Source organism: Pezoporus flaviventris, unplaced genomic scaffold, assembly GCF_033815535.1.
Source record: "Pezoporus flaviventris isolate CSIRO_AGI_PZ_B2104156 unplaced genomic scaffold, CSIRO_AGI_Pfla_v1 ptg000007l, whole genome shotgun sequence".
Taxonomy (NCBI): domain Eukaryota; kingdom Metazoa; phylum Chordata; class Aves; order Psittaciformes; family Psittacidae; genus Pezoporus; species Pezoporus flaviventris.
In genome coordinates, this window is record NW_026892555.1 from 88039883 (window position 1) to 88064197 (window position 24315).

The 24315-nt window shown below is 38.6% G+C and overlaps 1 protein-coding gene across 1 annotated transcript; it reads right to left on the reverse strand.

Moving 5' to 3' along the window:
• Window positions 1-963: 963 nt before the first annotated feature.
• Window positions 964-18299, reverse strand: BLOC1S5 (biogenesis of lysosomal organelles complex 1 subunit 5). Its single transcript, XM_061449431.1, has 5 exons — window positions 18165-18299; window positions 16171-16253; window positions 13741-13870; window positions 9524-9582; window positions 964-3379 (listed from the first exon to the last, which is right to left on the reverse strand). The coding sequence occupies exons 1-5, from the start codon at window positions 18256-18258 to the stop codon at window positions 3200-3202; spliced, it is 546 nt and encodes a 181-aa protein (XP_061305415.1). The 5' UTR covers window positions 18259-18299; the 3' UTR covers window positions 964-3199.
• Between the last annotated feature and the right edge of the window lie 6016 nt (window positions 18300-24315).

Sequence of the window (24315 nt, forward strand, 5' to 3'; positions counted from 1 at the left end):
ACCCGCAAACCCTCTACAGTTTCTGAGAAAAGGTTTAACAAGCCATAAATTAAAATACCAGTGAAGATGCAATGTTCCAGCTGCAGTTATGGAATTTTTCTACAAAAAGTATTACCCAGTGTTAGCATAGAAAGAAGAGTAAGAGCAAGTAAATGAGTTTTCTAAGATTAAAAAAAAAAAAAAAAAAAAAATAGGCCTTAGATATAACATCCCAAGGAGAACACCAGATCTTGTTAAAACAAGGCAGTTAAAAAACAAAAGAAGCCATTATTTCTTCAGTTCCTCAGTTTCTTATTTCCCCTAAATACAGCAGGAGCAGATCTCATATAGCAGTTCCAAGAAAGATACCAGTTACTTGCTATGTATTCATTAGAATAAAAAGACTAAGAAAATATTTCAGAAAATATTCCAATATGCTGTTACCCGACACCCAAACTCACTGCAGTTACAAAAGAACAGTTAAACTTACTGTTCAGTATAATAAATAGCACCAATAGTTAAGTGAAAAGTTCTACACACAGTCTGGCACAAAGATGGATTGCAAAACTCAGCTGCCATACTAGAAGTTTATGTGTGGAGGAACTTTTCTAGCTCCTACTGGAATCCAATGCAAACTTCTATAGCTTTTAACAGGGATTAAATAAACTCTCAAGACTTTTAAAACTATGAAATTCAGTCATGCAAATATCGCAAGGTAAAACATGTTCTTCATGCACCAATGACATAAACCCAACTTTTAAATTAATTTTTATATTTCTCCTGTACAGCAGAGACTAGCGAATAATAAGAATTTGAATCTCACAAAAAGAGTCCCACTGTGGAACTATTGTGTTCACACAGACCCTAGTCCCACCTTGCTAAAAAACTACTGAAGATGGATCGTTTTTATCCATTAGATATGTTCAGTTTTGACACATCAGTGTTGTTTCTTTGGGGAAGGGGGGGTGGGTGGGTGTAGGGGAGTTTAAGCATTTGGACAGAAAAAATAGGTTTTCCTCTAAATGTTGGCAAGTTGCTTCAAAGACAATGAAGCATTTCCAAGTACCTTAAAACCTCCAACATATCATATAAAAAAAGGTGAAAGTTTCTGAAAAAAGAATTTCAGCAACACAGTTTTCAGGCAGTCCCCACAATGAATAAGAGTGGGCCAACAGGCAGATACAGACTATGAAAAAAGTGTTTTCAAATAATCTTCAAAATAAAAATACCTGCATCGTTATAAAAGATGAACACATTTTTTAGTGCTGGTATTTAGAAGCTTTCCAAAGAATCAGGAGCATGTATCCCAGAAAATTTTGGAAATACCAGTTTATTTTCCAGTGAATATTCAACTTGCAACACTTGTAATCATTGCTTAAGAGCCCTAAAATTGGCAAAATACTAAAATCTACAGCTCCAGTGTACAGTTAATTAGATATCGAAATCTTAATAAAAATTATCAGTGCAAAAGTAAAAATTAATTCAGTATGCAATGAAAAGCATTTTGTTGTAAAGATATGTGGGCTTTCAGCACATATACATCAAATAATCTTCCAAGAGAGAAGCAGTTTTCAGTCTGTGCTCAAAACAATCAAAACTATTCCACACTCAATTCTGAAGACAGGCAAGAACTAACTTTTTAAAGTCTGAGCTTTGTTACAACATTCATCATGGGTACATAAGCTGAAAAATATTACAGAGGTCACCTTCTATTCAAATAGGGTTTTTCTAAAAGAGGCTTTCCTATTTTTCATGTGTGGGATACTTTTGAGACATCTACGTTTTTTCCATCCACAACAGAGAATTAACAACATTCCAACATGCCCCAGCGTCGGCAAGTCCTCTTTCCAGTCCAGATACACGATGATGATTGATGAAGCTGTTGGGCCTACAGTAGCAGGCAGAGCAGCTTGGCAGGAATTCAGTGTTATTGAAAGAAATCTCAAATACTTATTCCATCTCCTCTACTAACTTTAATCACACTATCAACAGGCTGCCAGGAACGGAGCCTTGACACGAAGCCATAAACTTACACAAGCAACCATTGTTGGCATATTACTGTTGCAATACAGGTAAAGGGTAAATTCTGTTTATTTTTACCTGTTTCCATTCTATATTGGACACCAGCTAAATTATGGAAAGATATTTCCTGTACTAACGGTTAGCTTGCAGCGTATTTCATTAAGGGACTATGTCTCATTTTGCTTGGTTAATGAACTGATTAAGTTAACTTTTTCAGTTACATTGCTGTTAACTGCAAGTTGCAAATAAAAGGAAGCAAAAGGAGTTTCACACACACTGTAAGAGTAACAGTTAGTAAGAAAGCAGATCAGTATTACAGGTATTTTACTAATCTGCTCATTTGTTATACTGATAAAGCAACGAAAATCTTTCCTCAATTGCTTTATAAAGTTCTGACAAGCTTATCCTTAGTAAACCAATAACACGTCAAATATTTAAGGTAAATACTGTACTAGCTACAAAGCTAATACAAAGACCAATATGTTTCTCTTGATTACTTTTGAGTTTGTTTTGGCTTTGCTTAGAACAGTAAAGCTTAGAAAGAGAGGACTGAGACATTTACAGGGAGAGAAAAGAAACTGTTGTCCAAGCTCACTTAGTCATTTTTATGTTAGCAAAAACCCACTGAAATCTCTACTTCATAATACTGAACATACAACCCAAAAGCTGGAATTAGAACTGGATTTAAAACTCTGTTGAGAGTTGCTAAAGCTTCAGAATAAAACATTCTGTAAAAGAGGTTGGTTTTCCTGAAATCTATGAAAGGGCTTTATGGTTTTCCCAATGAATTCTCAGCTAACTATGGCTGGAACCTATTACATCTACTTTTTCGGAAAGAGCTGAGGCTGCACACTGGGCTAGTTAATGTTACATTAGTCTCTCTCTTCCCAAATGATACGATGGTCTCTGCAGATGGGAGAGAATTCCAGTTTGCAATTCCCTGAGCCGATGCAGTCACGCAATGTAATTTCCAGTTCCACCTTCCAAAAAACGAAGAAATACTGGCATTCCACCTGCCCTGAACAAAACAAGCATAGATAGGCACTTAAGTTGAAAGTATGCAAAGCTTTTCTTCCCATACCAAACCTGTAGAGGAAGGTCTTTTTCTTCTGTGTTTCAGCTTTCCAAAAGAATCACAATCTAAGTCAGAAGCAACTGAGTGTTGGCACAAACCCAGCGTTATTAAAAAAGAAAGGTCTTAAAAATGAGCGTATTTGGCCAGTTCCTTCTCCATATCAGAATACTGCTCTTTGAGGCGCTCCATAGCTTTTCTGTGCTCTTCATCCACCTCTGCTCTTTTGTTTTGTTGTTCTTCCATGAATTCCTCCCAGTGGGCTATGTGCTTTTCTTCACGAGCCATCAGCTTGTCCGCCTGAAGCTGAGAGAAGGAAAATGTGGAGTTTTAACAATCATTTCCATATTGAAACAGAGGGTTTGATGAGAGCTACATAATGTTCAAGTGCCAGAGAAACTGGACTTTACTTCAGCAGAGGAAAGTGAAACTAGCAAAAAAACAGATGAAAGGGTAAAACTAAACAGAAAACATTTATTTTTATAAAGTATAGTCCATCGAAAACAAACAGTAAAATGTCTCTGATAATATTAACATGACAGCATTCACGACGATAGCTTTTCTATACTATACTGGTGAAAAATAAAAAAAAAGCATGGAAAGACTTTAAAATTATTAGCTTGCCTAGCTCATTTCTGTTGGTTTCTAAAGGTCGTACTTTGCATTATTTGTTCTTCTGATTACTTATGATGTTATAAATACTGTACGCAGCTGATATAAATCCATATTATCTCATTAAGATTTGTTTTTAAATTCCGATTTTGGAAACAGTGTTTAGTGGTTTTAGCCCCTTGGTTATGTGGAAAAAAAAAACCCAAATCAACAACCAAACAGCAAACAGACACTGCTCTCCCCCCCCGCCCTTTTTTTCTTGCGTTCACACAGAAAGAAGCTGTCTTCTGACAAAGACAGACTTAGGGATGTCCACTGTTCTGAAAGTAACCAATCCAGATATAATTAAAAAAGAACTAAAAAACCCCAACAAAGCACATCTAATTTTTAATAAGTGGTCTTGAAGATTTCACAGCAAGTATGAGCAGGCCTATGTTGTATATATACTACTGACTAAAAATATGCTGGACACATTATTGTGTCCAAGTTATGAGGAAAACACTAGGCCCACTATATTTTATATTTGTGAGTGCTAGACAAAATTTTATAAAGTTATGTATGTCTATTATTTAGGTACATATACATTACCAGAGATTAAAGGACACACTTGAACATTCAAGACAACATTTGAGATTTTATGTCAAATATGCATAAATAAAATGCTTATCTGCTTCACAACAAATTGCTATGGTTAACAACACTCCTACAAATGATGTCAGCCAATCCTTCAACATACCGTTCCTCTTTTCTTGACATTTGCTACTTTCCCCTTGAATATACGACTGGTTGAAACAAAATTATCTTCTACATTCTTGAATACATTTTTAAAGGAAGAAACAAACTACATTTCTATTTTACCACATAATAAAATAGTTCAGCATAGGCATCAGATACTAGTCTTGATGAAAAGCCCCTAACACAAAAAGGAAAGAATGAAATGGAATATAACCACATAGATATTAAATGTTTTGAAACTGGCAGTTAGTGTTTCTGCTTTAGCCAGCTAGCCCTCACTGTGATTAATGTCTTCCTTTATAAATAAGTTATTTTTTCCCCTCGTGTTTTCATACTGCTTGGCTTCTGGTACGTCTGATTCCTTTCATTCTCTTATCTTGGGGGAAAAGAAAAAAAAAACAACAGCTATTTAGGAACAGAGCTCATACACACATTCAATATGCATGTCAAAATGAGATGTACTTCTGTACTATACGATTCCTTGCATACAGTATTAACAGTCTCTCCTCCTTATATTATAAATGCTGATGTCACAATAAATGTAGGCAGTTGTTCTTACATTTGCTCCATCTTCCAGCAAAAAAGATTAGTCTTTCTCCCCCCCACCTTTTTTCTCCTTTTTGATATATCAACAATGACTACTTTCTATGTACAGTACTTCTGTGTGGGAATAAAAACTATCATACAGCTTTTACAGACATCTGGAATTTTTGTCAACACAATGAGAACCCACTTATGCATTCTTCAATACTCTCTCTGTATTTTTCTTCAAAATCACACACCGTGTGTGAAATTCACCATTTTTGCAATGCAGCATTTCATACACATAGTAGCAATATTATGCAGAGATCCATTTTGTTTGCAACAGATGCAATATTTGCTACTAATAAAATACATCAGTGGATACTAACAGTTTAACTTGTACACTACTTCACACTCAACACATTTTGAAACTGTCAGGCATCACACATTTTTTGACGGGATTACAGAGCACCTACCCGAACCACACTTTGGCTAGACTAACCCATGCTCCTCAGAACATGAACAGTTTGCAAGGAATATAAAATTTATGTTGCTACTTTCTACTTTCATTTTCTACTACACTATAATCTAACCAAGGATATAAAGTGATTTACCTGTTAAAATAACCTAAGACACTGCTAGAACATGAGATAGCAAAGTTCAGTTTATCAAAAATCTGTGGTCTAATTCCTTTCCCTGCTCAATCAGTCTTTAGCTTGCTCTAGCACAAGAGAACTGACATTGTGAAATAAAGGGGTATTAATGGCCAGACTATGTACATTGCCTAATCTATGCTTACATAAAAATTTAAACAGTTGAGTACTGAGAAGCAATTGTTGCAAGTGCTTGTTCTCTTAAGTACATAAATGCAAGCACCTTTCTATTGAAACAGTAATTATTTTTTTTTTGTGTTGGAAATAAAAAAACTCCATAATTGCAATTTACACCTTTAACAAAGCAAAAAGTGGCACCATCTCTGGAGCTAAGGTACTAAAAGGCTTCCCTCATCTCAGCTTTCTCCACTATCTTGTAACAGCTTTAAGATAATACTTTTTACTGTGATGAAGAAGGAAATAAAGCTTGCATGTCTGAAAATGCAAATACGGTTGCATTAGAAAGCAACCCCTTTTTCCTCCTTAAAAAAAAAATATATAAATGAAAAAGTAGTAATTCAGTGTTAATTTTCATTATTTTTAAACTTTCCAGAGTAAGGCTTAATTTTAATAATTCCTACCTTTGTCATTTCAAATGACTGCTAAAACAAACAAATCTGTAAAATAACTATAGTATAAACTCACAAGTAAAAAGCCTACACAAACAAGCTGTTTTCATATTTAGTTGTATAAATATACCAGTGCATGATAACAAGACAAAAGACAATATAAAGATACCATATTCAGGCTTCAGAACAACACATTTTGTTCTTGGGTAAATCCTCGTGTCTTTTGTAACATGGAAAAATCGCCATATGAACTAAAGTATCCAGACAGACTTTCCTGAGCCAAGAAGAAGCCTTACGCAACTCACAAAATTGTATGGTATTAGTACAATATTAAGCTAGGAGCCGAAAAAATTGTTAGCTATATATTGCAATGTTTTAAGCATTAGACTGTCCAACGTTTCCTGCCATGCTGTAAATTTCTATGTGAACCGAAAAACTGTTCAACTGTCAGAAACAGTACATTATGGTTTAGGCTTTTACTATCTGTGTTAGTGACCGGCACTTGCTACCCCTCTACTGCATAGAAAAAAAACCCACATCTTTACCCCACCTGCAAAGAATTACAAGGTAGTACAAATGGTCTTTCTCCATAGCTGTTAATTTGTCAACATCTGGATAGATGGTTTTTGCTTATTTAATCACAGAATCATCTCCTCAGCTCTGAACACTCTTAGAACTCCAGCTCTATCCTCCTATTAAGTTTCCAGCTCCAGACCAATACACCAATACAGCTTTTATCCTGTCTTTGGTGGTTATTCATTCTTTCTGCAATTCCTCTTCTCCGAACAGTGTTTCAGCTGTACTACTGGAAGTTCCTTCAGTCACCCAGCAGAACATAAGCCATAGCAAGCTGTTAAATTTCACTTTTCACACATAAGCTGAATATTTGGCCCAATTTCTGTCTTTCAGTATAACTTCGTAAATACAAGGGTTTGGGAAACTCAAGCTGAGCTTATTATCTGTTGTACGTTTATAACAATGCCGACTACTTTTATGAGTAATTTCTTTAATATTTAGACATCACAAAATTTGTAAGATTTTCAGCTTTCATGTTCATATAAAAAGTTGACAATAGTTCCGAGTTAAAGTTCCATTATCTGGTTTAGATAAAAGCCAAAGCTTATCTAAATTACAAACGTCGTTGCTGCCTTACTGATTCCTGTTCTGGGAATTCCTTTTGGTGTGTTAGCAAATTTACATATTTTGGCAGTGACATCTTTCATATTCCTTTTATATCAACAACTCAGTTCAGACATTCGTTATTTGGAAAAAATCTAATCTGATTATGAAACCATATTTCACTCAGTAGCGCATACTGCTTGAACCTGAAAGACAGTTAAGCCTTCTTGTATATAGTTCTGACTCATCTGACTTAGTTGTATTTATTTCTATCCTTGTTTTACTCTCATTGGTTATGCAAAAAATTAACATTTTTAAAAACATGGATTTTTTTTTCAGGAAACTCTGATTTTAGTATTAGTTGGGCTATTTTTGCTAGCATTAAGAAACACAAACAAGACCAAAACCACATTTGTAAAACCCCAAACCAAAACCACCACCATCTGTGCAAGACACAGACTTTGAGAACTGTCACCATACTAGTTCATACTACAACCAATAAAGAAGACTATTATGGGAAGTGGTAGATAGCTTCCAGTATAAGCCTATACACTTCTAAATAAAATATTAACAATAATAATAAAAAAAGAATATAGTACACAAAACCAGGTTGAACTACTAACTGAATATTACTGATCTGGATGGGAAGATGACTCAATGAGACAGGGATTCTATGAATGCTTCATTCAATGACACCCCTGTAATCAGACATCACTTTATACCTTAAGTGATAATGTGGTAGGGACAACATAATTTCCCTTTTTTTACTTGTTGATATCAATAGCTAAAAGGAAGTGTAAGAAAAAAAAAGATACTTAGTAAAGAAAATTATCTTAAAATTCATTCCATTCAGCAGACATTGAACTAATTTCACTGAGGGCTGCTAACAGTAATCACTTGACACTAAATCCCACCAAAACTGCACTATATTTTCAGAACACATGATTTCAGGAAGGAAAGTAAGGAAAAAGTATTTTAAAAGTAAGGAAGAATTATTTCTCCTCAAATAGCACTATAATGACAGCTCCCATCCATAATTTTTAAGAAAATTACCTACCTGACACTACTCACATTAGGAAACTTTCAAGCCAAAAAGTCTTATTACACAAGCTGAAGGAAACAATATTAATCCTGAAAAGCTATTAGTATTCCTCCACTGCATACAAAAAGCCCCAAACCAAACCAAACAACCAAAACAAAAAAGAGTGAAAACATACAGCTAATATTTTTAAAAGTAATAGTTACCATTCTTATTGAGTGTTCATTCTATAAGTTATAATATTTCATTAAACTTTTACTTCAAACAGTAGCAGAACTGTAAAGAGTTTCCTATTTAACCTCCCTACCAGTATCTTTGCTAGTGTTAAACACAAGCAAACTTTGTCAGGGTTCAGTGGCATGCTATTCGCACAGTATGAGTATTCAAACTGCAACTGGACTGCCCATCTTCATCAATTACAAAAAGGAAAGAAAAACACAACTATCAGCTTACATAAATCAATACTCAGCCTGTTTTGCATGATGGCCACAGAAATGTCTTCAGTTTTTCTGAACTAAACGATTATAAATAACATTTTGCAAGTAAAAAGATAACATAGGAACACAATCATGAAGGAGTAATGGGAAAACATGTAACTAATTTCTTGTATAATTTTCCAAATTTTAGATTCAGAGCACATGTATTTCAAATGCGCAAAGTGTAGCCAACTGAAAAGATTCCAATGATTCGCATGTTCCTATAATATAGCCCTTCATTAAACAACCCATCCACAAGTGAAAAACACACTTCCTTTTCAACAAGCAACATATATAATATGGTCAATGTTCTCAGCTAACTAGGAAAGATTTACATTTCCATTCTGGTAGGTTAGTAGGTGTTTTTTGTTCCACAGAAAATATTTTTTTTTTATATTTAAGCTTTCCTTGTATGTGACAAATATTATAGTCTGAGCTAGGAGGGAAAATAAAGCAAAGGAGATATATATATATAAATTGTTTCCATACATCAGGAGATTGTAGGAAGAGCTAGTGATCCATTAACTCTGCAGTTGAGAACTTACATGTCCCTGCAGTATGTGTTTTATGAGTGAGAAAACCCTCCAAAATAAGTTTTACTGCAAGTACATAAAGTATAGAAAAATACGCTTTTAGGTTTTGCTATACTGAAGGGAGATACTGCTGTAGAAGCATAAGACTCTTACTTAGATCACATTATAAAAATCTACCCAACCATCCTTTACCTTCCTCTCTTCATGCTCCTTCTGTTGGAGTTTATGGATCATACCATTGGCAGCTTGCACTGAAATAACAAATTGCAGTAGATCAGTCTGCTGTTCTAAATAAAAAAAAAAAAACAACAAAAACTCGCTTGAAAGGGATTTAAAAGACATGAGGCCACTGCAGGTCAAAGATCATATTGCACTGTGCCACTTAACGGCACAAGAAAGATTTGTCAGTACTTGCGAAAATTACACTGGTAACTGTACATAGGCTTATTCGAGTTCAACCCTTGTGCATTCTAGAAGCCAAAAAGAGAAAGGCAGCTAGGTCCTCTTGTGCCCAGATGCCTTAGTATTGCTGATGAGCTAGAGTGCACTACTCAGCACCTCAGAAGACATAAAAAACATCTCAAGTCAGTAAGTAGAAACAGCTGAGCAAGCTCCATGTTTTAGTTGGGTTTTGTTTCTTATTTTTTCCCATCAAATGCAAAAAGTGATTTAGTATAAATGATCTACATGGAGAATATCTTTATGCTGGAGTCAGCATCTTCCCTAATGAGACTAAGCCTAGGAAAACTCCTCAATGGAAACAGGAACAGTGTTCCTAGGGCGTTTTTTTTTCCCTAACTTACTTAATGCCTAATTAATGCAGAATCAAATAAACTAATTACAACAAAGCAAAATCTTCCCACTTCTCCCACTAACACATCTTGGTATCAAGAAATACTTTACTTATCAGCATCTTAAAGCTGGTGACTTCTCACACCAGGAGGCAGGCTCCTGGCTCCTGAGGACTTCCAGTTACAGAACAGGCTCACTGCCTTTCTAGCTGATGAGGAGCTGGGAGCACCAGGAACTGGAGCATCTGGTGGCTCAGCCTGGAGAAGACAAGTAATAGTTGTAGCAGACTCCCTACTGCAGGGGACAGAGGCTTCCCACCTATCAATATGTTTTGGCATCAAGAGGTTTGCTGCTTGCCAGGAGCTCGCAATCAAGATGCTGTAGACAGGCTACTGAGGCTCAGACTATTACCACTGCTGCTCTTCCTTGTAGATTACTGCAGAGGTGACCTGAGAAATACCAGAAATGACCACAGGGATCTGGGACAGTCAAGGCATGAGGATCTGGGTAATGTTCTCCTCAAGTTTACTGGTGAGGGGGACTTGATGGACTTTTGGGGTTAAAAATTGGTTGCACAGTTGGTGTTGGCAGCAGGGTTTCAGTTTCTACATCCATGAGATTCATTCTGAGCATCAACAGCTATTTGGAATCTACATAACTAAAGAGGGCAAAAGTACCTTTGCCAAGAGGCTGACCAACCAGGTAGGGACAGCTTTACACTATAAAATGACAGGTGAAGGAGTGATTCCTCAAAAACAGAAAAAACAAAACCAAAACCAAAAGTAAAGCTGTGGATAAGGTAGACAAATTGAGGGTCTGGGATGATGGTAACAGAAAGGACATAGCACCCTTTTCAAGGATCACTTCCTCCAAGCTCAAAAAAAGACTCATCCCAACAATCAGGAAATCGAGCAAAGACAGCAGGAGGATGTATGCATGGAACCATTCTTGTATGAACAAGGAGCTCGTAACTGAATTCAGACTGAAAAAGCAAGCATATACGAGGTGCAAGCAGGGGCAGGTGACCCAGGAGGAGCATGAAGTTTCTGTATGATCTGCAAAGATAGGACAGGAAAGTCAAAGCTGATCCAGAGCTGAATCTGGCAATGGATGCAAAAGGCAACATGAAAGGATTCTAAAAGTATGTAATCAGCAAAAGGAAAACTAGGGAAACTGCAGGGAACTGGGCATGGAATCTGCTGAATTACTCAGGGGAGCTGGTGACAAAGAACATGGAAAAGGGCAAGGTACTCAAAGCATTCTTTCCCTTAGTCTTTAAGATAAAGACCAGCCTTCATGAATCCCAGGCCCCTGAGACCAGAGGGGAAGTCTGGAGCAAAGAAGACTTACTGTTGGTGGAGGAGGAGCAGGTTAGGGAGCATTTAAATAAACTGGAAATATGTCCACAGGGTCTGAGGGACAACACAGCTTGTGTCCACAAGTTTTGAGGGAGCTGACAGTATTGTGAGGGCACTCTCTCTCTTTGAAAGGTCACTGCATCTGGGAGAGGTTCCTGAAGACTTGATCCTTCAAGGAACTTGAATCAACAAGGACAAGATGGAAGATCAGAGAACACTGACCAGTCAGCCTCACCTCAATCTCATGAAAGGTGATACAGAAAAATCCTCCTGGAGGCATTTCCAAACACATGAGAACAAGAAGGTGAACAAGTAGTCAGCATGGATTTAGAAATGGGAATTCATCCTTGAACAGCCTGATAGCCTTTTATAATGCAGCAGTTAGTTTGGTGGATGGGGGGAAAGCAGCTGATGTTGTTTACTTCAGCTTCAGTAAGGCTTTTGACTGTCTCCCACAACATCGTCACTGACAAGTTAAAGTACAGGTGAGAAAGTGGACAGCGAGGTAGAATGGAAACTGGCTGCTAGACTCTGTGATCGGCAGCACAATGTCAAGTTGGAGGCAAGTCACCAGCTGTTTACCTCAGAGATCAGCACTGTGGCCAACAGTTTAATGTCTTCACCAGTGACCAAGATGCTGGAGCAGAGTGCACCCTTAGCAAATCTGCAGACAACAGAAAACCAGGAATGGCTGAAAGACTGTATGGTTGTGCTGCCATTCAGAGAACAACTGGACAATTGGGCTGAGAGGAATCTTACGAAGTTCAACACACGGAAACGACAAGTCCTGTATCCAGGGAGAAATAATCCCAAGCAGGAGGACCAGCAACACAGGCCACGTCTGTGGTACTTTGCCCAGTAAATAAAAAGAGATGGAGTTACTGGAGCAAGTCCAGCATATGGCAACAAAGACAATTAAGGCACCAGAGCATCTCTCACATGGGGAGAGGCTGAGAGAGCTGGGACTGTTCAGAGTGGAGAAAAGGTGGCCTGGGGGGAACTCATCAGTGTGAATAAATATCTGATTGAAGGGAATGAAGATGAAGGAGCCATACTCTTCACTAGAGTGCTCACTGCCAGGACAAGAGACGCTGGGCTCAAACTGAGACACATGAGATTACATCTATACAGAAGAAAACACTTTTTTCTGAGGGTGGTCGAACACTGGCACAGGTCACCCAGAGTGCCCATCTGTACAAATATTCAAACCCCAACTGGACACAGCCCTGGACAACTGGCTTTAGCTGCTCCTGCTTGAGCACGGAGGTTGGACAAAGTGACCTCCAGAGGTCCCTTCCCACCTCAACCTTTCTGTGATTTAGTAATAATAATGTATTGCACAGCTGACCATTAGGAACTCAGGTAGTAATATCAAAGGTTTACTCCATTCATTCCTTATTTGCATGACTAAATTTTAAGTTTCAAATATTTTCCTGCCATTATTTTGTGTGCATAGTGTCACCTACCATCTGTTATTCTGCATATGCCAGATGCCATATAAATCAAATATATGAAATTGAATGCTTATACAATATGCTATACATCAAATATAACAAAACCCACACTGGCACTTTTCAACTGCATAAATTTGGCGGCTAAAGCTATACCCCCTTGAAATACCTTTTTCAGAAGCTATCCTCCTGAATGAGTAAAGAAAAAAAAAAGCTACTGAAAAATTATTACAACAAATTTTAAACTTTCTTCTAAAATCTGAGCAATAAGAATTATATTGGATGGTTATAAAGATGAAACTAGGATTAACATATAACAATTATTACTACTACTCTATTTGTGACTAAAGATTATAACAATAGCACATTTCGTAACTATAGAGCAGCAAGTTTTGTTTTAAATCATGGGGGCAGCATTATATTCTCCCACAGAAAGAGACTTGAAAGTCACACCATGTCACACTTGCAACAAACCAGAAAACTGAAATTTTATCCATGGCTTTAGCCAATATGGAAACCCATCCTGTTTCTAAGTGAGTAGCAAAAGACTGAAATGAAATAACTTCTACTTCAATCAACAAAAAGCTTTAACATGACTTTAACAAGAGCTGTGTTGGCTGAACCAACAGATATAAAAAAAAGTCCTCGTTTCCTTTTCAGAATCTCACAGAAATGACAACAAAACACATAAATGGTAGAAAATTTATCTAAGGGTGGTAATTTTTCCACAAATCGTATTTTGGATCCAAACTATTTAAACTGTTCTTCAAAATAATGCAACAACAGAAAGAAGAAGCAACATGCTTACATTTCTTGAATACTTCATTCAAATTGTCACTCATTGCCTGCTCACACTTAGGAAGAATGTGTTCATTTGTGTCAAAGATTGTGTTCTTCAGATTTTCAAGTACTCGTAGTTCTCGGAGGCCACGTTTTTCCTGTCAGAAGAATTAAAAAAAATGAGTGGCTAACAAGGAATTTCCACTTTCCAAAATAAGTTGGTTTCCCAGTTGATAAACTAAAAGCTTTATCTCAAAGACTATACCATTGTCTATTAAAGTGTTACTCAGCTCAACTGATAAGATTAGTTTTATAAAAAAATAAAAATAAAAAGAGAGTAATGCTTCATTCTTCAACTAAAATGTAATAATATGTTGAATGACATTTCTGGCCCTTATGAGATACTAATGGAAACATTTGTGTGGAAAAATGCATTTTTTGGCATAAATCATTTCCAGCATATCAAGAAGAACAGGAAGAAACAGAGCTTGAAAGCACTGCGTTTTTATAACTCATTGTCACAGAGAAATAACACAGCAGTGATTCTCCTTGCTTGATGTCTGACCTTACAGAGTTAGCAGATATCTGACCGTACAGATTTACAAGGTTAAAATAATGTGAGTAAAATTATTTTTACTGAAGTAAAGCAATGACGTCAAGACTAAGACAATAACATAAGACAGCTGACTAAAGAGGCAGCCATTCTTCTGGCTCACTGCTGATCATAATTAGAAGAAGAAGCTGTGCTTGCTTTATTGTTTATATTAAAAAAACCAAACCCACTCTTTTTCTGAAGCCACGGCACTACTCCCACCCTGAATTTCACCTGCATTTTCCACTTAAGACAATGGAAAGGATTCTAAAATCTCCTCCAGGTTATGAGTACAGTTGTACACAAGCATTCCTGTACTGAAAGTTATGAATCATAAAGCAATTTTAGATAATCAAAACATACTGCATCACACAAAGTGAGCAACTGGAACACCACACCAGTTTTAAAACTTCAGAAACACAGGCACAGACAAGTAAAGCAACTTAATTAAACAGGCTCCAGACCTCCTGAATGCAAAGCTACGTACTTTACGCACTAGATACCAATTATTGAAAGAAAAAGCATATGTCCTATCCTACTGCAACCAAAAAATATCTGGTATCTCCAAGTTAGAAACAAGTATAATCTTTCGAAGAAATTTTAAGTTGCAAAAACGTAAATAATCCTCTGCTTTGCCTTCCCCTCCCCGCCTCGCCTGTCCCCTTTGAAGTATACACCAGATATTAAAGAAAATATCTAAGAGAATACGAAACTTGTCTAAGAAATAGAACAAGACTTTGGGTGCAACAAGAGAAATGTATCATAGAATCATAGAATGGCTTGGGTTGGAAGGGATCCTAAAGATCATCTAGTTCAAAGCCTACTTCCATGGGCAGGGACACCTTCCATTAGATCAATTCTAATTTTATAATTGAGTTGAAAATTTTTCTTTCTCTGAAAAGCCATTTAAAGCTGTCTAGTGTATCGCAGAACTTGTTTAAGGCAAGCAAAAAAACCAGCTCATTCCTTCTGGCTCTCAAGCTCATACACCACAGATCTGATGAGACTTTGGTTCACATATGTATTTTGCCAGTATAGAGACAAATTAAACCTGCTTGAAATCCTAGAAATAATCGGGGGGGGGGGGGGGGGGGGGGGGCAGATATTTTATTGTTTCTTTTTCTGTGTTGTTTTTTTTTTTTAATGATATCTGCAGACTGAAAGTTTGAATTATAACTGTATTTTCAGGACTAATTTTAATCCACATTCTGAAAGAATGAAGATCTACTCAGAAACCACCTTTGGCTGACGGAAGATTCTACTTTTCTACACTTTTACTGCCATCTTGAGGAAACTGTACTACACTTTCCAAGCAAAGTTGCATAAAACACTTTTATACCTTCAGTACTTCAGCCTTATCTGCAGCTAATCAGATTATATTAACTTGATTTTTAACAATTATCTTACTTTGCATAAAGTATTGCTCTTTTCTTCAAGTAATATTACTTTCTCACAGAACAAAAAAATTAAAGTAAAATTAAATTACAACTGTACCAGCTGAATCCAGCTCAGGAACAAACCAGTTTCTTAACGAGATGTAAACCTATACCAGCCAACAATATATTCCTTAAACCAACTAGACGTCTCTAAGATGTTAACACTACGTTCTCCTACATCAGTATTCCTGCCAGTCTTCTGCAAGAAAAATATTTATGTCCCTTTTGAAGCTTAACTTAAATAAAAAGACCTCAATTACTGCCTTGTTTACTAAACATGCAGATATATACTACAGGAGTTTAAGTTATTCTGGGCAGCAAATATACACCAAGTCTTTCTGAAGAATTTACATACACATTATAATATCTAAATCTGTTTAAAGTCTCAGACTCCAAAGACTGCTTCACCAGATATGATAAAAATACTTACTTCAAATTCTTTAATGAAGTAACGTATTTCTCCGTGAATTACTGGTCTGTGATCCAGTAGTCTTGAGTAGATTTCCCCAACATCTAGAAGATAAATGAAAGTCAGATTTTTAGCTTTATTCGCACACTCCAAACTAGGCTACACAGCACACCATACTCCAATGTAAGAAAGACTACTGCTCTCCAAACACATGCAAAATCAAAAGGGCACCAGAACATTATTTGCTGGCTAATCTATCTATTCAGCGAACCAGCAACTTAGATAAAATGCAATGAATTGGTATTCCAGGTGCTGCCTGGAATATGCCTCCAAGATTCACCTTTCTGTGAAGGTGTATGTTCTTCTCTGTCTCTCAGCATGCTCAGTTTCAATCCTCCTCTTCCTCTTTAGTACAGCTTCCAGTGTAGTTTCAACAAGCACTTAAACTGGTACTGCTGTCTTCACAAAGAGCCCTACTTTTTCTGTCCAAGCTGTTGAGTTACCATGTGGAACTCCCTCTCTACTGTATCCACACCTGCCCGTTTCACACCCTGAATCCTGTCCCATTCAAAAAAAGTGTAATCATGCAATTTCCAAATTAAAATATTTAGGTTTATGGACTATGTTATATGACCTTTCTGTTATCTTAACCCAAAGACTTAAATGGATAATTAAAATAAAATCAAACTGTATTTTCTGACAAGATTTTTATTTGAGTGGGAAACACCCTTGTCTTCAGGGATGTTATGAGACAGAAAGGGACTTGAATGGCTTCTAGGTAGGAAATCTGAGGACAGGAGCATTTTCTCTGAGCTGTTACTGGCCACTTTGAAAATCTTTACCCAGAGTACTCTTAGAAGGGTCAAAATAAGCCACATGGAAATAACAATTATTTCATATTTGCGGAACATGACTGCAGTAGATACAGCACAGGTTGAAACACTTCCAAATTCAAATGCTCCTGTGTACAGATGAACTACTCCAGAACACACGTGCCTAGACAAACAAGATAAAAGTAAGAACTTCCCAGGGAACTTAATGCTAGTGGCAAGGACCCAGTGTCAGACTCCACTTTGCAAAGTAAAGCCAGACACCTGTCTTGGATTTGGCTTTACTGTGAGTAAAGCCAAATCCAAGAGACTAAGAAGCCAGTTAAGCCTCCCAGCTGCCCAGCTTCGAACGACAGACCACGCTGAGGGTGGGAAAGCAGCCACTCTTTGGGAAAGCTGGAATGCTGCCTGCCAGAAAACGACCTGGGGTGCTGACTGATGACTGCTGAACATAAGTCAGCTTGTGCCCAGGCAGCCAAGAAGGCCAAAGGCATCCTGGCCTGTATCAGCACCAGTGCGGCCAGAAGGGCCAGGGCACTGATCTCCTCCACTGGTGAGGCTGCATCTCGAATACTGTGTAATACTGTGTTCAGTTCTGGGCCTCTCACAACAAGAAAGACATTGAGATGCTGCAGCAGGTCCAGAAAAGGGTAAAGAAATCTGGTGAAGGGTCTGGAGCAGGTCTTACGAGGAAAGGCCAAGGGAACTGCGGTTACTTAAGAAGGCTCTCTACAACTACCTGAAAGGGAGCAAGGAGGTGGCTGGTCTTTTCTCCCAAGTAACAACTGAGACGACAACGGGTAATGGCTTCAAGCTGCACCAGGGGAGGTTTTGACTGGATATTAATAAAGATTTCTTCACCAAGAGAATGATCAAGTATTGGAACAGGCTGCCCAGAGAAGTGGTGGAACCACTGTTCCTGGAAGTGCACAAAAACGGTGTAGAAGAGGTCCTCAGTGACAAGGTTTAGTGATGGTCTTCGCAGTGCTAGGGTAACAGTTGGACCTGATGATCGTAAAGGCCTTTTCCAACCTAGCTGATTCTACAGCCGCCCCTCTCAAGAGGCCCCGCTAACGGCCCGCAGCCCCGCAACGGTCCAGGCGCGGTGTTTCCCCCGGCTGCTCTGTATACTGCGGGCTCGGCCACCGTAAGGAGCCACCGAGCTGGGCCGGTCCCGCTCCTTACCTTTGATGATGGGCTGGATCGGGGACCCGGCCGCCAGCGCCTCCCGCTTCCTGCCGCGGGTCCGGCTGGGGGATGCGAGGCCAGCCCCGCTCATGGCCCTCAGCGCCCCAGCTCCGGCCCACGGGCAGCCCGGCCCTGCCCCGCCCGCCGAGCTTCCGCCTCGACCCAGTGCCGCGCGGTGAGGTCATCGCCGCGCGCCGGCCGCAGCGGCAGCGGCCCTTGCTGTTGTAAGCGGGGCGGGCAGGGCGGCTGTCCTGGCCGTCTGCTGTCACCGGGCCACAGCGGGCACCGGCCACATCCAGATCCTCCCGCGGATCCCCCGCTGGCTGCGCTGAGGGGAAAGGTTTCTACACGGAAGGAAGGTGCTGCCGCCGTGGGGGCGATCTGCGCGGCCAGGCCGGCACCGATTGCTCCGTCCCAAGGGGTGCGCCAGGGACGGCTCCAGCGCAGAGCCTCGGGCTCGGCTTCCTCTGAGCACAGCACCATGCGTTCCTAAAACCAAACCAACCAACCAACTAAACCAACCAAAGGACCAAAACGCACACCACAGCCCCCAGCAAAACAAAACACACCTGACCCCGCCCTCCCCCCCCCAAAACCCCTCAAACAAAACAAAGAAAAAACACCCACCAAAAAAAGAAACAACAAAACCACAAAAAAAAACAAACAAACAAACAAAAAACCACCAACAAAACCCCCAAAACACCAAACCAGTACTTGCTGTTCGTTTTTTAGGAGACATGCGTTCAGATAAATTAGTTTGCTGATATTTATAACAGTATATATATTTTCAAAGTATATAAAATATTTTGTGTATTTAGTATTTTTAAACTGCATAGAATATTTTCAAAATATATTGAAAATATCTTAATATTCTTAACTCTTTTACAAGAACCCTAGCGATTTTATGTAGTTTTTGCTTTTTTGCTGGATGTAAAATAGACTGCCGTGCTTAAGTTTTGTAGCCAACATATCCAACAGTTGTAATTACAGTATAATAAGTTTCTCTTGGGACTTTGTTTTCATGCTTCATAAGCTCAATAACTTTTAGAACAGCTTGACCCTATTTCAGTCATTGCACCTAGCATTTGTTTTCTTTAACACGTTCTTTTTTCTTTGCATTACATACCCCAATGCTCAGTGTCTTTGTATGGTCAATGAAGAAGAAATGGACCACAAACTCTTCTACAGCTGCTGCAGCCTTCAGTGTCGTGACCTGGAATACCTGAAAGGAGCCAGTTTACAATTAGCGTTTTATCAGTAGAAAGCAGTATTATACATTTCTTTATTAGAAATTAGTTATGCCCATTTCCATCTCTGCATAGCTTTTGTAAGTAGGAGTAATTGCCTCCAAAAAAGGACTTTATTATTTTTTTTTATAGTGTGAAACTATTGCACAACAGACACGCAAAAATGTTCCTATTCATAAATTGTTTCCCATCATCAAAGCTCAGAAACTGCCCACTGAAATCGCCTTTTTTTTTTTGACAATACATATAATTTTGTGAACTCAGTGTTAAAAATGAGTGCATTGGTTTCATTGAAACAAACTCCTCCAAAAATCAGTCTAAATGTGGTTAGAATCTGTTTAAATGATAAAATGAATCTTTGGAAAGTGTTCAATACTTCATTTAAAATATTACTAAATTCAGCATAAATATGTGCTCTAAAAGAGTTTTTCCCTCCGTCATTGTTACTTTGTCTGTAAATATTATATTAAATAGGTAATTAGCAGATATAAGAATTGTTACTAAAAAATAGTTGGATTTCACATCCCTTCCCCCCCCCCCCCCCCCCCCCCCCGGGTAACTACCTCTTGCAACCTATAGATCAGTATTTTTACTTTTCCACTTGGATCCAAAGCAAGTAAGCACTTGCCAATCACCAATAAATTATACTAGTGCTTTTATGTTAACAATATTTGTAGGATATTCCAGCTGGTTTGATGATCACTGATAATTAGGGGTAGAATTGTTCAAATGTTAATTTTATCCCTTTCCAGTCTTGTTGTCATCCTTTCCTAGTCTTTCCCTCTAACAACTTCTTTCCCCCTCTAAGCCCTATGCTCCAGCTATCTTTTTATTTGCTGAGGAGGAAATCCTGTAGTTAAGGGGGTTTGTAACTACTGCATTTCTAGGAAAGAGTTTTTGCATTATGAGTAATGTCAGGTTCAGAACTACAGGACTGCAACAAGGACAAATCCTGTGACAGATAAGTGCATCGGTTTCTATTACTACTGTCCTGAAACCTTTTCTCCTCTGTTTGTATACCGATTATTTATTGTTTTTTTTTTAAGAATATGCTTTATTTGCTGCATTTATGCCTGGTTTGTTTCTTTTTAATTCCTCCTCTTGCTTACTCCCACTGCACTGTCAAGTTTATTTTCAAAACATATTTAAAAGAATTAAGGAGGACTTAAAGAGCGGATGGCTATAAAAAGACAATACTTGTGGAGCCTCTAACCTGTCAGTTTGTAGGAAGTAGCCATCAAGTCACAAAAATATGGAAATAGCTCTGGCTTGGAGCATGAAAATCAACATATGTAGTCATCATGTATTCTTTTGGGAGATACGCTAAACAACCTCTGTCACTTTTGCCGTGCAATGGAACCCGCTTTCTCTTTCAGGGATCACCCTGCCACTTCCCATTAGTGTTAGCAGCACTCCGAATTGCAGAATCTCCAGATGAACGTGCCGAATCCTGTCATTTCCCCCACAGGCTGTCTAGCGATGATAATCCACTAAAGGATTGTTTCATCCAAGTGGCGGTGTCCGAGTCAAATGCCGGCAACAGGCAGGAAAGCCCAAACCTGTTGAGGCAGACATCTGCCAAGATGGGAGGAATGGGAGCGACGGCCCTTAAGAAGGCAAGGCGGGGGACATACTTTGCGCCAGCAGAATAAGTCCATGGGCTGCACCCGTGATGGGAGACTGAGACCATGATCGTGATGGGTGGAAGTTTGCGGGCCGCAATGCCGATGCTGGCCAAAGCAGGCCTGGGGGTGCGCTGTTTGGAGGAATGCCTTGTCAGATTAGTCGCGCAGCTACTGTATTTGATGCTCAACCTGGATGGACAGGCCTGCCAGGCAGAAACTGCTCAGGCAGATGATGCTAGGGAAGACAAAAATTATCCACCGCAAGACTAAGAAGACAGATGACACCCAGCAGGAACAGCAAGCCAAATCTGCAGAATCCACAATGCAGCTGGCTTGCCTGAGGCTACCTGCCTCTTTGAAGTGGAATAGGCATCACCGAGGAGCTGTCAAATTAGATCACCAGCCTGGAAATGCTGAAAAAGACTTTGTTCTTCCAACACAGAAGGGAAAGTTTAATAGATGAAAACCTTCCTAAAGGGGCCAAGGTAGTGTGGGAGGGGAAAGGGGAATCCTTCAGATGCAGCAATGATAAAAAATTACTCACCTCCCGCCTGCCTGCAGAGTGAGAGTCGGGATGTGCCATGATCTGCAGCAGCCACAGTGGCTACAATCACTACCAGCATGGAAAATAAAGGCCTGCAGGAATGTGCACAGAGCAGCAACAAGTAACTTTGCTACAAAATCAATTCCTCCTCCCCTCCAAATCTCTGGTATCTTTACATATCTCCCTAGAGCTGGGTTCTGAAGTACTATACATCTAATACTCAAGACATGTAGCGGTGGGATGCAAAGACCCAGCCTGAATCTGAAAGCTTGTGCAGCAGAGGTGCATGATGGCACCTCTCCTCACTCATCTTTTGCAATAAAGCACAAAAGAAGTGTGTAGCACAATTCAATTTTGATAAATCTAGAACAAAAAATAACATTACCAAGTGATTAAGCATGTGCTCAGGTGTATGGCGACTATGAAACCTGGCATAGCCATTAGGGAGAGCAGCAGCACGATCCAATTATAGATGCAAAGAAGAAATTCTGCTTTTAGGGGGAAAATATTAAACATATTAATCCATTAAGTAGCTGCATCATTACAATTACACTTTGAAGTTAAAGACCATGAAACATACCAAAGATTAAAAGAAATGATGGGATTGAAAGTGAAAAGGAAAAAAAAAAATATATAGAAAAGAAAATCACATACTAGAGTCTAGGTCTGCTAGACCTTTGAAAAGAGCTTACACTGGATTTCTTGACAATGACTTTATAGTTGCATCTATTTATTTTCATCTTTCTCAGCTAATCTCTTGTGAAGCACTTTGTCCTTACGTCTTCCAAATCCATAGCACTGGGGAGCAGTTAAGATCATCTGTTGCTTTTTAACGAAGAGGAGAATAAAAATGCCCAAGTTCTATAGCTGTTTTCATCTGTGACGTCACTTGAGTGTATTTTATTTCACAGACAAAAACATGTTAACACTTCTAAGCTGCATTTTCATATAAAATAGTTAAATGTCTTACTTGAATTGCAAAGTTCTTGTGTGCATCTTAAATCCTAGTGTCTCAGCTCCCTGCTAATAACCCAGGATCCACACCCACACCGAAGAGTCTAGATTACTCTTCCATGAGTTATACTTTAAACAGGTGGACATGCATGTGAGAGAGAAAGCAAGCAAAGTTGAATAATTATTTTATCAAGATACCCAAATGAACTACACCACCTTCTGGGAAGTTTAATATGTACCATAAAAAAAAAAAAAAGTTCCCCATTTCTAGGCCTGTGTATTTCCAAAGATTCAGACAATAGCAAGAAATTCCTGGGAGAAAGGCTACGTCGGTTTAAAAATATTTTGAAGAGGGCAGGGTAGGCTATGAAGAAGGATTACAATATCAAAAAACAAGATTAAAAGGATGCGAAAGTATCACCTCTTACATGCTAACAGCTAAGGTGCTAGCTAGGAGACTTCAATCTCTGGTAATTCCATAGGAGCAACTGTTTTGAAAGCAAGTCCCTACTGTGGGTGGGCAGCGAAGAAAAGGAAGAGACTTTGCGTGATGGGACTGTTTCAATTGTTAACCTCAGGTGGTATCTCCTAACTTGTTTTCTGTGTAGAAAATTGGGATGTCAATCGGATAGGTAAATCACTGACAACACAAAAGGAACTCACCCCTCCCCCTTAAATGTATTACCATTATATACTTAATCTATCACAGAAAAAAAAAACAACTCTTTACAGGTTTGCTGCTGAGAAGCCTTTGCTTCAGTTCCAGTCAGGTTTTCTTAGTACCCAGGTCTAAACTGGAACAATTTTTTTTCCTGTCCAGTGTAAATCGTATCTCAATTTTCTTATTTCTACTCACTTTTCTCTAACCCTATGTTAAACCTGGATTTGTGTTTAAATCACTGCTGCCCAGCTATAAGTCTCAGTGCAAGAACTGCCCCATGAGACTTCTGAACTCTCACTTGAAAATAAAGTGATACATTCAAAGACAACTAAAAATCATCAGCACATTTCTAACATATCAGGTATCTGTTTCAGCCTGGCTTTTCTGCAAGCAGCTGCCATCTTGGCATCAAAGGGAAAAAGACAAGTGGTAAGTGTAAGTTTTCACTGAACACTTACAATTACCATATTTATTTTACTGCTGAATTCTTCAGTTGCTGAAAGGTTGTCATGCAGCACTATCTCACCATATGGCAACAACCTCAAGTCCCAGAGGCACATACTTAAAAGACCATAACATGTCAGGCCCCTTGACTAAATTAGATAGTACAATTATGCAAAATAATAATACTGCAATGATGAGATACATTAACAAATGAGAGTGCCACTGTTCATGAAATACTGTGAAAATAAATTCCACATATCACTGTGGTCATCATCATCACCAAACTGCAAAGCAACAAAGTAAAACATCACAGTATTTACAGTGCCCTTCAGCAACTGAAATTTTGCGAAAGAAGGTTGCAAGGGAGAAAAGTCACTTCTACTAATGTTCAGTGGAAGTATGATAACACATAGACAAGTGTTAGTAGCTTTAAAATCACCAGAACATTTACCCATGTGCACTCTTTATACAAACCATTGATGTTAGTTTGAAAGATTACACACACACCTCATCTGTACATATCGAGAAGCATCATCGTAAAAAATGTACCTCATAGAATTCCACATAGATCAAGCTGTTTTGTGATTTTTCAGAAGTTTTTGTGCAGACCTAGGTGTCCTTGATGATCAAAAGGCATTATAAAGAAAAGGGGAGAGAGAAGGAAATTAATACT

Bases quoted from the DNA above. Each gene is read 5' to 3' on its own strand.
- BLOC1S5 (XM_061449431.1), bottom strand. From the start codon at position 18,258: ATGAGCGGGGCTGGCCTCGCATCCCCCAGCCGGACCCGCGGCAGGAAG. The intron at 9,583-13,740 runs GTAAGCATGTTG...TTGTTATTTCAG, and splicing joins GAATGAAGTATTCAAGAAAT to TGCAAGCTGCCAATGGTATG. The intron at 3,380-9,523 runs GTAAAGGATGGT...TCCTTCTCTCAG, and splicing joins AGGAGCATGAAGAGAGGAAG to CTTCAGGCGGACAAGCTGAT.